Source organism: Poromitra crassiceps, assembly GCF_964638095.1.
Source record: "Poromitra crassiceps genome assembly, chromosome: 21".
In the NCBI taxonomy this organism is placed as follows: Eukaryota; Metazoa; Chordata; class Actinopteri; order Beryciformes; family Melamphaidae; genus Poromitra; species Poromitra crassiceps.
The window spans coordinates 11,617,722-11,633,841 of record NC_139638.1 but is presented as its reverse complement, the minus strand read 5'-3'; the positions used below and the strand labels follow the sequence as shown (position 1 = coordinate 11,633,841).

General features: G+C 42.6%; 1 protein-coding gene across 3 annotated transcripts; it reads left to right on the top strand.

Annotated features, from left to right (window-relative positions):
• The first annotated feature begins 1,961 nt into the window (after positions 1 to 1,961).
• On the top strand, positions 1,962 to 12,812 carry LOC310795205 (annexin A1-like). 3 transcript variants are annotated; one of them, XM_083657270.1, is made up of 12 exons: positions 1,962 to 2,047; positions 2,211 to 2,292; positions 2,599 to 2,704; positions 2,971 to 3,065; positions 3,681 to 3,794; positions 4,097 to 4,187; positions 5,075 to 5,211; positions 5,316 to 5,409; positions 6,432 to 6,527; positions 7,298 to 7,356; positions 8,636 to 8,758; positions 12,539 to 12,812. In XM_083657270.1, the coding sequence occupies exons 2-12, from the start codon at positions 2,221 to 2,223 to the stop codon at positions 12,593 to 12,595; spliced, it is 1,044 nt and encodes a 347-aa protein (XP_083513396.1). In that variant the 5' UTR covers positions 1,962 to 2,047; positions 2,211 to 2,220; the 3' UTR covers positions 12,596 to 12,812. The 3 variants fall into 3 exon arrangements, with proteins under 3 accessions (XP_083513396.1, XP_083513397.1, XP_083513395.1); XM_083657271.1 differs by having other exon boundaries at positions 2,033 to 2,047; positions 2,190 to 2,292; XM_083657269.1 differs by lacking the exon at positions 1,962 to 2,047 and having other exon boundaries at positions 2,129 to 2,292.
• The last annotated feature ends 3,308 nt before the right edge of the window (positions 12,813 to 16,120 follow it).

Genomic DNA, 16,120 nt, shown 5'->3' with positions numbered 1-16,120 from the left:
AACTTTTTGTGTCTAAGTGACTAATCAGAACAACAATATCTGAACTTGGTTGGAAAATACCGAACTCCTTTAAGTAGAAGTAAAGCACATCTACTGAAGTACAAGTAGCTCATTAAAAACATACTCCATAGAGTAGAGGTTACTGAACATACTCCACAGAGTAGAGGTTGCTGAACATACTCCACAGAGTAGAGGTTGCTGAACATACTCCACAGAGTAGAGGTTACTGAGTTACTCTCTAGAAAAGAGAGCATTGTTAGCTGTGATCTTACCCATGTGATTCTAAAAGGACGAGAGGACCGAGTTCAAACTAGATCATTTTAATTGGAAAATTTGAAAAATAAAATGCACAAAATCAATCCAGATTACTGTTGTCACTGTGAGTAGCTGCTACTGGCCAATTTATGACATTCCAGGTTTTGATGCTCATACAGTCCCACAAAATGTAAATTACAATAGCCTACTTAAGCAAAAATGTACTTAAGTAAAATAGAATTACTGATTAAACAATACTCCAAAAAGTTAAAGTACAAGAAAGCTATTCATTACAGCAACATGAATAAATGTAATTAGCTACTTCCATCATTGGTAAATACAGTGCATGACGTAGGAGTAGAAGTACCCGCATGTTTGACTCAGATATTAGATACAGATGATTTCTGATGGAGATGTATTTTTCTCACTGAGTGACGTGATGACCTCAGTGACGTGATGACCTCACTGAGTGACGTGATGACCTCACTCACTGAGTGACGTGATGACCTCACTCACTGAGTGACGTGATGACCTCACTGAGTGACGTGATGACCTCACTGAGGGATGTGATGACCTCACTCACTGAGTGACGTGATGACCTCACTGAGTGACGTGATGACCTCACTGAGGGATGTGATGACCTCACTCACTGAGTGACGTGATGACCTCACTGAGTGACGTGATGACCTCACTCACTGAGTGACGTGATGACCTCACTGAGTGACGTGATGACCTCACTCACTGAGTGACGTGATGACCTCACTCACAGCTCCTCCTCTCATGTACAAACACATTGTAAATGCTACGAACAAGATAAGTGGAAGAGTGCAAATGAGATATCTCTCATTTAAATGGCGCTGTCATATTATATAATGATGTAATGTAAACATATTTTCATGTTATAACAATTATTTTAATTTAATCTGAATGATTTTTAATGGCCTCATTATCCACGTCGAAGAATGATCCAACTACACTTTGAGCTTACTCGTGTGTTGCAGGTATAATTGATCTGTGATCATGTCTCATGCCTCTTTTATTCACTTTCGACACGCATCTATTCCACTCACCCCTTACATTGACATTGTAATTTATGGTATGATTCTGACTTTGCAAATACAGTTTTAAATGTTTTACTAACATCTTTGTAGTGATAATGCTCTGAATCTGATCTCTATCCTAAATGAATTGTGCTTCATTGTCTTCCGCATTTACTTTAGTTTAGTTTAGTGCTTTAAAAAATACCTTCCCTCAATGGAAAGAAAGAAAAAATATACATACACTACAATGGAATTTGTCACCAATGATTCCTCGCATTTCTGCTCCTTGGTGCATTTCTTTCTTGTACATTAGTGTGTCTGTCTGCTGTTTGCTTAAGAGAAAAATGCAGAACATCAGGTTGTGCAAAAGCAACCGTCTTTAGTCTAAAGTGTTTAGGTGTCAGACTGAGGCAACTAGTTCACCGCAGATTCAGAGAACAGGTGACAATACGATTGAAAATCATCTTGCCATATGAACGGTTCTATACCAACTAATACGTACACCACATGATTTGTGTTTTGAGTAGAAACTTTGAAACACAAGTTTAAATGTACAATAGTCACCCAACCAGTCGGAGGCACACGGATTGTCATCTTGAAGGAATGTTGGTCATGAAAGGATGGGACAGGATTGGCCAACTTTCTGAACGACACCCGGTCAACAATGTGAAAATAAACCGCCCCGAAAGTCTGCTACTACACACTACTGAACATTGACAGACTGTGGCTGAAGATTGTCTCTAGAGAAGCAGGTAAGACTTTCTGATGTTTGGATATGAAGGAAAATGTTTGTTTGCTACTTTTCTGAATGTGACTTTTTGAAATACCTCCAACTCCACTGTCATGCTGATAGATGGTAATCTCTTTCAACCGCAGCTTGTGTCTTTTCTTCAGCTGTTTCTTTTACATTTCTAGCAAAGCAAAGATGTCATTCTTCAAGAAATTCTTCAAAAATGTCATCCATAAGAGGGACCCAGAGGATGAGGACACTGTCACAGTGAGTATCAGCTCACCTGGTGCCCCAAGCTTAGATCTTTCTTGCATTCATTGAAATTGTGTGTGATTGTTTCTGTGTTGTTTTGACTTGAGTCAGTTTGTCACATCATCATCCTATCTTCCCTGTCACTCTGCCCTGTAAACCTCCTGATGAAAGACAGGCCGCCTATTATTTTGAAAGCACTCCCGAGTGCCTTCAAAATAATACTTAAAACGGAAAACTACATGTGGCATTGAATTCATCTGGATTTGCAAAATCACTGTAGCCTAGTATTTAAAGGACTGTTATTTCTGCCTGTTCCTGCAGGTGAAGGGTAAACCAAAAACAAAGTTTTATGGGACCGTCGCTCCGTATCCACACTTCAGTGCCAGCAGTGATGCTTCAGTTCTTCAGAAAGCCATTGAAACCAGAGGTATGAAGAACTGTGCACACAAGGAAGGGATTTATTTAGGGTTTATTGTCTGACAGACTGTGAAAACATTTTTAATTCTTCCACTCTTGTGAGCTTGTCAGTGGTTGATTTGATTAAAAAAAAAAAATTTACACAATTTTCACATCAGGAAACGCCACACGTTGGGGAGGCTTTATAAATAGCCTACAACATATTGTGATCTAGTGACTAGTCGTGTCTAATACAACATCTAATCCATCGATACACAACATGTTCTCCCCTCACAGGAGTAGATGAGGACGTGATCATTTCAGTTCTGGCCACGAGAAGCAATGATCAAAGGCAGCAGATCAAAACCGTTTATGAGGTGTCGACTGGGGAGGTGAGTTATTAGGTGGTGCAGTTGGACTGGGGAGGTGAGTCATTAGGTGGTGCAGTTGGAGAAAAACACATTTTATGTCGTTGTAAAAGCAACATTTCACATATTGTGATATTTGTTGTATTCAGAGGGATATCGCCTAACTGACTGTTCCAACACTGCTGCAATCAGCAGGCATCATATTGAACATAAACAAATCAGTTCATAAATTAAAGTGTGAGAATAGTGGGATATTGAAGTGTAAAGTGTCTCCTCTCTGATCTCACTACTGTATGTACAAATGTTTTGAGCAATTTCACAAATGTGCAACACAAATGACACTTGGTTGGTTATTATACAATTTGTTTACCTCTTTTACTTGCATATTAGTCTTCTGCAACCCTGTTTTTAATTGGTAGTATTTTCCTAATTGGATTTGACATCGCTTTATATTGTCTGCAAAGCATGACTCTGTTTGGAGAGGAAGTGCATCATGACTAGATCTGAGCAGCAGTACCTGGTGGTGTCCTGATGGCAGCAGTACCTGGTGGTGTCCTGATGGCTGTAGAGTGTGCTGAGTGTTGTCTGTGTTCCAGGTCTGATGGCTGCAGAGTGTGCTGAGTGTTGTCTGTGTTTCAGGCGCTGGTTGACGCTCTGAAGTCGGCACTGCGCTCGGACCTGGAGGATGTGGCTCTGGCTCTCCTCATGACTCCTGCTCAGTTTGATGCTCACCAACTCAGAAAAGCCACAAAGGTAAACATCAATGTTGTTCATGCGTTATGCTCTGGTGGAGTTCATTTTGAAAAAGTATTTGTTTGTTTGTTTGTTTGTTTATTTGTTTATTTATGTACAGTATATGTATTATAAAGTTTGACCTAATTCTGTGTCTGTCATTGTCTTTATTGACAAATTAATAATATTTTAAATATCTATAGCAATTTGCATTTCTGTTTTAAAGACAGCTCTGCAAATACTTTGCCCATTATTATTATTATTATTATTATTATTATTATTATTATTATTATTATAGATTATATTACTGGTCTGTCCAACAGGGTCTCGGCACGCATGAGGACATCCTGGTGGAGATTCTTGCATCAAGATCAAACCAACAGATTCGTGAAATCCAGAGAGTCTTTCAAGAAGGTACTGTGTGTGTGTGTGTGTGTGTGTGTTGTGTGTGTGTGTGTGTGTGTGTGTGTGTGTGTGTGTGTGTGTGTGTGTGTGTGTGTGTGTGTGTGTGTGTGTGTGTGTGTGTGTGTGTGTGTGTTGTGTGAGATTTCCCTGCGTACATATTGGACTGGGCCTTCCAAAAGCACGTCATCCCATTTTACATTAGGCATTTAGCTATGATGAGTGCAACAACAGAATAATACAGATTTCCAGATTCAAGTCAAAACGATGAATATAAAAAAATCTATATAATATAATCTATATAATTGGGGCGGCTCTAGCTCAGGAGGTAGAGCGGGTCGTCCACCAATCGCTTTGGATAAAAGAGGTCGGTGGTTCGATTCCCGGCTCCTCCAGTCTGCATGTCGAAGTGTCCTTGTACAAGACACTGAACCCCAAATTGCTCCCGTTGGTGTGCCAGCACCCTGCGTGGCAGCCTGCCGCCATCGGTGTGCGAATGGGTGAATGTAGTGTCCTCTAGTAAGAGAGTGGCGTCAGCGGAGGACCAAAATGCGAGACTCATTAGCCAGGAATGGGTCTTGCGCTACTTTTGCATGCTAAAATAAAGCTGATAATGTACAGTTTGATTCAAGGGATGAAACACCCTTTCAAAGTACAACACCAACTGTCTATTTTGCTGCAACTTGACACTGCTGCTTTTTTTTACTCGAGTTCCACTTTCTACTTCCTGGAAAAAAACTGGTCCATTGGAGTGAATGGAGATGTCGGAACTCTTCTATTATACGGCTCTGGGTGAATGTACCTACTGACTGTAAAGCACTTTGGATAAAAGCGCTATATAAATGCAGGCCATTTTATATAAAAATACAATCTTAAAATCATCTTTCTTCCTCCCTCAGAGTACCAGGCGGAGCTGGAGGAAGTCCTCAAGGCCGATACCAGTGGCGACTTCACTTTGGCGCTTCTGGCCATGCTGAAAGCCAACAAGGACGAGGGCAACGAAGTGGACCTGGATCTGGCCAGACGGGATGCAAAGGTAACACTTTCCCCCTCGTTACTCTCAACATATGATTGTACTTTCATCAAAACACAGTAACAAAGAGCACATGTATTAACTTGTAATGTTACATCACCCTGCAGGCTCTGTTTGAGGCGGGCGAGAACACAAAAGGAACCGACATCGCCGTCTTCATCGACATCCTCACAACCAGGAACAGCCGACAGCTCTCTAAAAGTGAGCCTATTTAAAACATGTTTGAATGTATCAGCTCTAAAAGTGAGCCTATTTAAAACATGTTTGAATGTATCAGCTGACAGCTCTCTAAAGGTTAGCTTATTTAAAACATGTTTGAATGTATCAGCTGACAGCTCTCTAAAGGTTAGCTTATTTAAAACATGTTTGAATGTATCAGCTGACAGCTCTCTAAAGGTTAGCTTATTTAAAACATGTTTGAATGTATCAGCTGCACTAAGCAGACCTGTTAAGTCAGAATCACCGGTACTAACACCACGTTAATCCACATTAAACCATATGAACATTTTAACACACAAAACCTCCATTTAAAGTGAACGGACACACCCGGACAAACAGGTGTAACCGCACTTGGACAGGCAACAGGTAGCAACACACCCAGCAACAATACTGGGATAATAAAGTCGGACAAATGTATTTATTTATTCATTCATGAACTAAATCCCACTCGTGTATAGTTAACTATCTACATTACTATTATAACTCGGATATAAATCAGATAGAGCTATTTAACATTATAACTAAATAATGTTAAAATGTGCCAAATACGTAGCCCGCGACTAATTTTATTAGTACTAGTACTAGTACTTTTATTTTTTTTGTCTAAGTAGCTCTCATCCTAAAAAAAGATCGGGGACTCCTGCTTTAAGCTGTGTCCTTAATCCTTGTATGACATGAAATTGGATTATTCAAAATAACTTTTTCAGGAATCAGAGATTTGGTTGGACTTCGTCATACATACTAAATCTACATGTAAGAAACCTCTGTAAATGCTGCTGTTGTGTGAACTCCTTGAAACTGCAAATCTTTTATTAGATAAACTAAATTGTTTACATAGTTTACAAAGACATTTATTTTATTGGCTGAGTTTCATGCCCAAGGAATCTTCACCTCCCCCCGACACACACACACACACGCGCACACACACACACAACGCTTCATTGTTTCGGTCTGTAACGGTAATGACATATGTGCTTTAAATACCTGTTGTGTTTACCTCATAGCATTCCAGAAATACTCCAGCATCAGTGATGTGAACCTACCTAAAGCCCTGGACATGGAGCTGAAGGGAGACATTGAAGACTGCCTCATTGACATTGGTGAGGGTGATATCACATCACTTTTGCTAATATTATCAGATTCAGCATCATTTGAATCACAACAAACGATAAATGTAAAGTAATCCTCTCTTGTGACACTGGAGCAGATGTTCACATGTTGATTTTTCACTGACAATTATTTGGAGTTGAAAAGTATTGATTGGAGTGTTTGTTCATTCATATAGTGATATGGCTTTGGGCCAGCTGTTCAAAGCCATCTAAAAATGTGAAATTAACTCTGATGGCTGTTGGACTTGGAGTTCAATACTTCATTGCCATCTCAACATGGTTGATGGGGATTTGATTTGACAAGCTAGACAGACAGATGGGGACAAAGAATGGCTCAAATAAACCATAACATGTAAAACACGTCAACACATAGGAAACAGGCTAAGACATAGAAGCAAATAAAATACCATAAAATGAAATAAAATAACAATCTGAAAGATACAGTATATGTAGACTACCATAGGGATAAAAACAACTCCATATTGCACACTCACTTAAATCTGCCAAATAGAAGCACATAGTGTTGCTTTTTAACACTTCCAGAGTGAACACAAATCATTCTCTGTGTAGTATTATGTAGGCTCCTGGCTATAACAGGTGGCACAAAGGCAACAGGACCTCATGTACTGTACGAAGGGAAAAGTAAAAAATCAATAATTTGGACATCTGCAGGCTCTACAGATTGATCTACATCTACAACACACAAAGTAACTGAGCGCTTGCTTCATGATGATTTGGGTTCTTGTTTATTTGGTGTGTAGTGAAGTGTGCTTGGAGCAAACCTGCCTTCTTCGCCGAGAAACTCCACCTGTCTATGAAGGTAAAGTCAACCACTGTACTGTCTGTCTCTCTATCTCTCTCTCTCTCTCTCTGTCTCTCTCTCTCTCTCTCTGTCTGTCCCTCTCTCTCTCTATGTCTGTCTCTGTCTCTCTCTCTCTCTCTCTCTCTCTCTCTATGTCTGTCTCTCTCTCTGTATACAACAGTGTCACATACTGCTCGTTCTAACCAGACTGTAAAAAAAGATGGACGTAGTGAGTCATTGGTTTGTGGACTCGCGTTTTGAAGCCTCTAGTTTGGCATTGTGGTTGCGGCCATCTTGGTTCTCGCACAGCTCGCGCGAGACCAAGAGTTTCCCATAGAGCCACAGCAGCGCCGCCTGATATTGGTCCGTGATTGGCGAGCTGCGCATCACGATCACTGGACAGACGGCCTGTCAATCATTCACACCCACATCTATTTGACTTTAAATGGGTCAATTATACAGTATAACACCCCCCCCCATCTCCTTTCAGTTGTCACAAAAGGTGAAATTAACTATGGAGATCTTTTTTTAACCAGGCTGTAAACATGTTTATTTTTGCTATAAAGGCAAGCATTTTAACATGGGGATGAATGGGGAATGACTCCCTTTTGCAGCCAACCTCAAGTGGCCATTTGAGGAACTGCAGTTTTTGGCACTTCCGCATTGGCCTAATTTTTCCGCAAGCCGACCCCCCCATTATATGATTGAATTTTTATTCAAACCCAAGGTTGCCATTTTCTATGCACCATTACATGACATGGAAAAACTCAATAATTGTGTGTCATTTTATACACATTTCCCTGTAATTCAGCCTGATATCATTTGTATCTTTGCAAACATTGGATTTTAAAATAAAGTTCTGTGAGTTTGAAGAAAGTTTGGCTGTGAAACATGTTTGTAATGATCATCCAACATGCATCATTCAGACATTGTAGGATCTCTGTCGAGTGAAGAATTGAGCATGCATTGATACTTGCTGCCCGTGGGTGTGATGGCTCTCTGCAGGGCCACGGAACATGTGAAGACATGTTGACCCGGGTGATGGTGTGTGTGTGGTGATGGTGTGTGTGTGATGATGGTGTGTGTGTGATGATGATGGGTGTGTGATGATGATGGGTGTGTTGGCTCTCTGCAGGGCCACGGCACATGTGAAGACATGCTGACCCGGGTGATGGTGTGTGTGTGTGGTGATGGTGTGTGTGTTGGCTCTCTGCAGGGCCACGGCACATGTGAAGACATGCTGACCCGGGTGATGGTGTGTGTGTGTGATGATGATGTGTGTGCTGGCTCTCCGCAGGGCCACGGCACATGTGAAGACATGCTGACCCGGGTGATGGTGAGCCGCTCTGAGATGGACCTGAAGAAGATCATGGACGAGTACAAGGCCATGTACAAAACCACTCTGCAGGATGACATCCTGGTAAAGCTATGCCAAAGACCTTTGATGTTGATGTGTGTGTGTGTGTGTGGGCCATTCTGATGTTCCAGCATGGCTGCCTGCATCTCACCCTGTCACCCTGTCACCCTGTCACACACACGTTCAACTTGACAACATAAACATTCTGTCACATACACGTTCAACTTGACAACATAAACATTCTGTCACACACACGTTCAACTTGACAACATAAACATTCTGTCACATACACGTTCAACTTGACAACATAAACATTCTGTCACACACACGTTCAACTTGACAACATAAACATTCTGTCACACACACGTTCAACTTGACAACATAAACATTCTGTCACACACACGTTCAACTTGACAACATAAACATTCTGTCACACACACGTTCAACTTGACAACATAAACATTCTGTCACACACACGTTCAACTTGACAACATAAACATTCTGTCACACACACGTTCAACTTGACAACATAAACATTCTGTCACACACACGTTCAACTTGACAACATAAACATTCTGTCACACACACGTTCAACTTGACAACATAAACATTCTGTCACACACACGTTCAACTTGACAACATAAACATTCGGTCACACACACGGTCAACTTGACAACATAAACATTCTGTCACACACACGTTCAACTTGACAACATAAACATTCTGTCACACACACGTTCAACTTGACAACATAAACATTCTGTCACACACACGTTCAACTTGACAACATAAACATTCGGTCACACACACGTTCAACTTGACAACATAAACATTCTGTCACACACACGTTCAACTTGACAACATAAACATTCGGTCACACACACGTTCAACTTGACAACATAAACATTCTGTCACACACACGTTCAACTTGACAACATAAACATTCTGTCACACACACGTTCAACTTGACAACATAAACATTCTGTCACACACACGTTCAACTTGACAACATAAACATTCTGTCACACACACGTTCAACTTGACAACATAAACATTCTGTCACACACACGTTCAACTTGACAACATAAACATTCTGTCACACACACGTTCAACTTGACAACATAAACATTCTGTCACACACACGTTCAACTTGACAACATAAACACCCTGTCACACACACGTTCAACTTGACAACATAAACACCCTGTCACACACACGTTCAACTTGACAACATAAACATTCTGTCACACACACGTTCAACTTGACAACATAAACACCCTGTCACACACACGTTCAACTTGACAACATAAACACCCTGTCACACACACGTTCAACTTGACAACATAAACATTCTGTCACACACACGTTCAACTTGACAACATAAACATTCTGTCACACACACGTTCAACTTGACAACATAAACATTCTGTCACACACACGTTCAACTTGACAACATAAACATTCTGTCACACACACGTTCAACTTGACAACATAAACATTCTGTCACACACACGTTCAACTTGACAACATAAACATTCTGTCACACACACGTTCAACTTGACAAAATAAACATTCTGTCACACACACGTTCAACTTGACAACATAAACATTCTGTCACACACACGTTCAACTTGACAACATAAACACCCTGTCACACACACGTTCAACTTGACAACATAAACACCCTGTCACACACACGTTCAACTTGACAACATAAACATTCTGTCACACACACGTTCAACTTGACAACATAAACATTCTGTCACACACACGTTCACTTGACAACATAAACATTCTGTCACACACACGTTCAACTTGACAACATAAACATTCTGTCACACACACGTTCAACTTGACAACATAAACATTCTGTCACACACACGTTCAACTTGACAACATAAACATTCTGTCACACACACGTTCAACTTGACAACATAAACATTCTGTCACACACACGTTCAACTTGACAACATAAACATTCTGTCACATACACGTTCAACTTGACAACATAAACATTCTGTCACACACACGTTCAACTTGACAACATAAACATTCTGTCACACACACGTTCAACTTGACAACATAAACATTCTGTCACATACACGTTCAACTTGACAACATAAACATTCTGTCACATACACGTTCAACTTGACAACATAAACATTCTGTCACACACACGTTCAACTTGACAACATAAACATTCTGTCACACACACACGTTCAACTTGACAACATAAACATTCTGTCACACACACGTTCAACTTGACAACATAAACATTCTGTCACATACACGTTCAACTTGACAACATAAACATTCTGTCACACACACGTTCAACTTGACAACATAAACATTCTGTCACACACACGTTCAACTTGACAACATAAACATTCTGTCACACACACGTTCAACTTGACAACATAAACATTCTGTCACACACACGTTCAACTTGACAACATAAACATTCTGTCACACACACGTTCAACTTGACAACATAAACATTCTGTCACATACACGTTCAACTTGACAACATAAACATTCTGTCACATACACGTTCAACTTGACAACATAAACATTCTGTCACACACACGTTCAACTTGACAACATAAACATTCTGTCACACACACGTTCAACTTGACAACATAAACATTCTGTCACACACACGTTCAACTTGACAACATAAACATTCTGTCACATACACGTTCAACTTGACAACATAAACATTCTGTCACATACACGTTCAACTTGACAACATAAACATTCTGTCACACACACGTTCAACTTGACAACATAAACATTCTGTCACACACACGTTCAACTTGACAACATAAACATTCTGTCACACACACGTTCAACTTGACAACATAAACATTCTGTCACACACACACGTTCAACTTGACAACATAAACATTCTGTCACACACACGTTCAACTTGACAACATAAACATTCTGTCACACACACGTTCAACTTGACAACATAAACATTCTGTCACACACACGTTCAACTTGACAACATAAACATTCTGTCACACACACACGTTCAACTTGACAACATAAACATTCTGTCACATACACGTTCAACTTGACAACATAAACATTCTGTCACATACACGTTCAACTTGACAACATAAACATTCTGTCACACACACGTTCAACTTGACAACATAAACATTCTGTCACATACACGTTCAACTTGACAACATAAACATTCTGTCACATACACGTTCAACTTGACAACATAAACATTCTGTCACATACACGTTCAACTTGACAACATAAACATTCTGTCACACACACGTTCAACTTGACAACATAAACATTCCAAATGGTAAAGTGTATTTCCTGTTGCAGTGTTTGCTAATACAATAGCTGACAGGAAATACGGTTGGGTCCAAACGGTTCCCTAGCAACAGAATTGTTTTGTAATACAAACAGTTTCTAATGTTCTGTGGTGGAAAATGTACCAACTAGAGTCGTGTCCTACTCAAGTAGATGTATTGTTACTTTGCTGATATTTTACTCTGGTATACTGTAAATAAAAGTGTAGCGTAAAATTGTACATTCAAAATGTAGCCTACCCAGAGTAAAAGATACTGAGTTACTTTTTAGGAAAAAGGAACTGATCTTTTCTGTGTCATTCTAAAAGGAGAGAAGACAGAGTTCAAATTAGATGACTTTAATTGGAAATTACAAAATAGTGTACAATACTGACTTTAAAAAAATACTTACAAAAGCACAAATAAAAGGCTAGTAACAGGTGTAGATGTAATTACGCTAGCTCCTTGTACCCTTGCAATCACAGTCACAGTATTTTAACTGGTTGTGCCTTTTGCCTCTGTTTCACAGCTGGACACTAAGGGACACTATGAGAAGGTCCTGCTGGCCCTGTGTGGACCTCACTGAGAAGGTCCTGCTGGCCCTGTGTGGACCTCACTGAGAAGGTCCTGCTGGCCCTGTGTGGACCTCACTGAGGGCTGCTGTGATCTGGTCTCACTTCACTGCAGAGGACAGCCGGCTTTGGCCACAGAAGTCCCATGTTTGTTTTCAGGATATTAAGAATAACGTGACCAAAATATACTAGCTCTGTCTTATTGAATTGATGTTCCAATAAAGCTGTTATATCATAAGTGGCTGCTTCATTTGTTCAATAACCCGTCCTAGTAATAATTATTTTTCTGTTAGGAGTAAATTGTTGTTGCATGACTTCTGGTATGTCGTAGCTTATCATGATCTTAAATTTGTATGGCTATTCCCCCCCAACATACATGCATGTAAGTCCAGGGTGATGATGAGGATGGTTCCCAAAGCCAATACTTGGGGATTTTGTACAGACTTAAAAGCTTATTATTTCTTTTAACTCCATTATAGGGGTACAGTGGTGCAGTGGTAAGCGCTGTCGCCTCACAGCTCGAAGGTCCTGGGTTCGATTCCCACCTGGGACGCTGTGGGCGCTGGAGTTGTGACCCCCCCATATCTTCAGTGCCTACTGCCCAGGTGGGCTATCTCGTCGAAAGGGCCTTTCTGTGTGGAGTTTGCATGTTCTCCCCGTACCCCCCAGGGGGTTCCTCCGTACATAACCCCCCACTAAAAACATGCAGAAGATCGTCATCCGACCAGTGACGACAACATCTGAAGTTGGTCCAATGAAGGTCCCCGGGCGCTGGAAAGAAATAGCGACCACTGCTCCTGGCCTGCCCCCTGGAGGAAAGGACAAGCCTGGATGGGTCAGAGGACATATTTCACCGGCTACCGTCAGCATGAGTGTGTGTTGTGGCCGCATGCATGTGTTGTAGTGCGTTCGTGTGACAATAAAGACGGGCTGCCGTCTGAAATCGTGTTTTATTTTTATTTTTATATATAACCCGCGTTGTGTAGTCCTCCGCCACTGGGAACTCGGAACCTCCGGCATGGGAGGTGGGCGCTCTAGCAAGGAGGCTCTCTGGGAGTGAGGTTTACTCACTACACAGCACTACCCGCTGGCTACTGTTACATCATATATTAAAAACTACAATAAATAAAGGAATAAATAAACAAAAACTATCCTTGTAGGCTGTCAGAAACAAATAATACACATCATCCATAAATCCTCAGGCAACCTATAATGACTTGAAAATAATTTGACTGTTGTACTTATTTTTCTTTAATGTTGCTTATATATATTGTAACAAAGTGAGTATTTGTCCAAGGAACTGGAGACTTGAAGTTGGTACAGGCTTTTTATTCTTGTCTTCACAATATAGCTCCTAGCAGCTAGCTTCGCTGCTAGCTCTGCAACCACCCGGTCAGCTCGCCCACATGGCCTGACTGGCCTCCGCCCCGGCCGCTGGTCACATATATCCCCTTCCCCCTAGGAACACACCCACACACATTAGTTCCTAGGTGCAATCTAGACACTTCTATTGCACATCACATTACAGGTAATACTTGGATTACCTGAAACGCTACATTTCCCCCACCCAACTTTAATGTCGCTTCCACGCGACATGCACAACCCACACATATCCCTCTGTACCAAAACACACCCAACACAACATTTTTTCCCATCACCACATCAAATTCTAATTCCCACAAACCCCACAACATTTCAACTCCCCACAATTAGTCCCTTCTTTTTTTCCAACACCCCCGTCATAATGTCCAGTTTGCATCAGGTACTCCGTAATGTCTAGTTTTCCATTAGGTACCCCCATAATGTCTAGTTTCCCATTAGGCACTCCATAATGTCTAGTTTTTCATTATTTCCTTTCTTTTTCACACATTTAAATTCAACCCACATTTCCCATTCAACAATAACCCCCACATCTCAATTAAACACAAGCCCCCACATTTTCCTTAACTTTCCTTTTAAACCCCATTTCCATCCCCCCCTTTTCCCAGCTTCTGTCCCACCTGAAGCACTCTTTTCGGTCCCCCCTTTTGTTTGTTCCAGTAGCCAAATGCACGAACGAGCACCGGATCGACATCCTCGTCCTCCGGTCTCCACTCGCGCCCGTCGACTCTCCAGATGACCCTGGCGTCGTCCTCCCGGCCTCGCACTCGCTCGTTTTTCCGTCCCCCTCCTCCAGGGTTGAGGACAGCAGAGCGAACACCACCGGCGTCGATCTTCCCCTCGGCTCTCCGCTCGTTTTTCCGTCCCCCTCCTCCAGGGTTGAGGACAGCAGAGCGAACACCACCGGCGTCGATCTTCCCCTCGGCTCTCCGCAGTGCAACGTTAGGGGGTGTATAGCGGTTAGGCTGGGCCGGTTCCCCCGGCGGTAACCCCTCTCGCTCACTCGGAGACACGAGCGTCGCTCTCCCGACTGTAACAACGCTGCAGACGATGTCCCTCTCCTCCCTCTGGCTGTTCCCCTGCAGCACCGCTCTCCCATCCGTCACAACGCTCTCTTCTCCCCGACTGCTCACACTCTTCCCAGCCTGCGTCTCACCTCCGGCCTCCACACTCTCAGTGCAGTCCCTGGCCAAGTGCTCCGGCGACTGGCAAGTCCAGCAGAGTCTCACCTGCCCGCCGCCTGCACGTCTCTCTTCTCCCGCTGTCCCCCGATCTCCGACAGCCTCTGGACACTCTCTGGCTAGATGTCCGATCGCGCTACATGCCCAGCAGGCTCCCTGCTGTCCATGTCGTTGTCCCGCATACCCGGTCCGTCTCCCGGGACCGCCTCGGCACCACCTCGCCACCACCTCGCCACGTGGCCCGGCTCTCTGCAGGTCCAACACAGTCTCTTCCGTGGCTCCTCCGGCCGCTCTCCCCGCTGCATTACCTCCGCGCTCATCAAGTCCACCCGCTGCATGACTTCTCGCAGCGCCCGCATCACCTCTACTGCCCAGGCAGGAGTCTCTTCCACCAGCCGTCCGACCTCTCTCAACACACGGGCCTCCATGCCCGCCAGCATCGAGCTGATCCCCGCCGTCAGCTCCCCTTTCCTCCCGTTCACCGATGGCCATTCTCCGCGCACCATCGCACGTGGTCTTAGCAGCTAGCAGTTAGCAGTTAGCACCCCTGGTAGCTAACTTACTAGCGCTAGATCTAGAGCCCAAAAACCGCACCACCCAGTCTCTTTTGCCGTTCCTTCTCACCCTCTCCCCTCTCAGCCGAATCAGAGGCGTTACCGCTTTACTTGCTGACACCAATGTAACAAAGTGAGTATTTGTCCAAGGAACTGGAGACTTGAAGTTGGTACAGGCTTTTTATTCTTGTCTTCACAATATAGCTCCTAGCAGCTAGCTTCGCTGCTAGCTCTGCAACCACCCGGTCAGCTCGCCCACATGGCCTGACTGGCCTCCGCCCCGGCCGCTGGTCACATATATCCCCTTCCCCCTAGGAACACACCCACACACATTAGTTCCTAGGTGCAATCTAGACACTTCTATTGCACATCACATTACAGGTAATACTTGGATTACCTGAAACGCTACAATATATATATATAT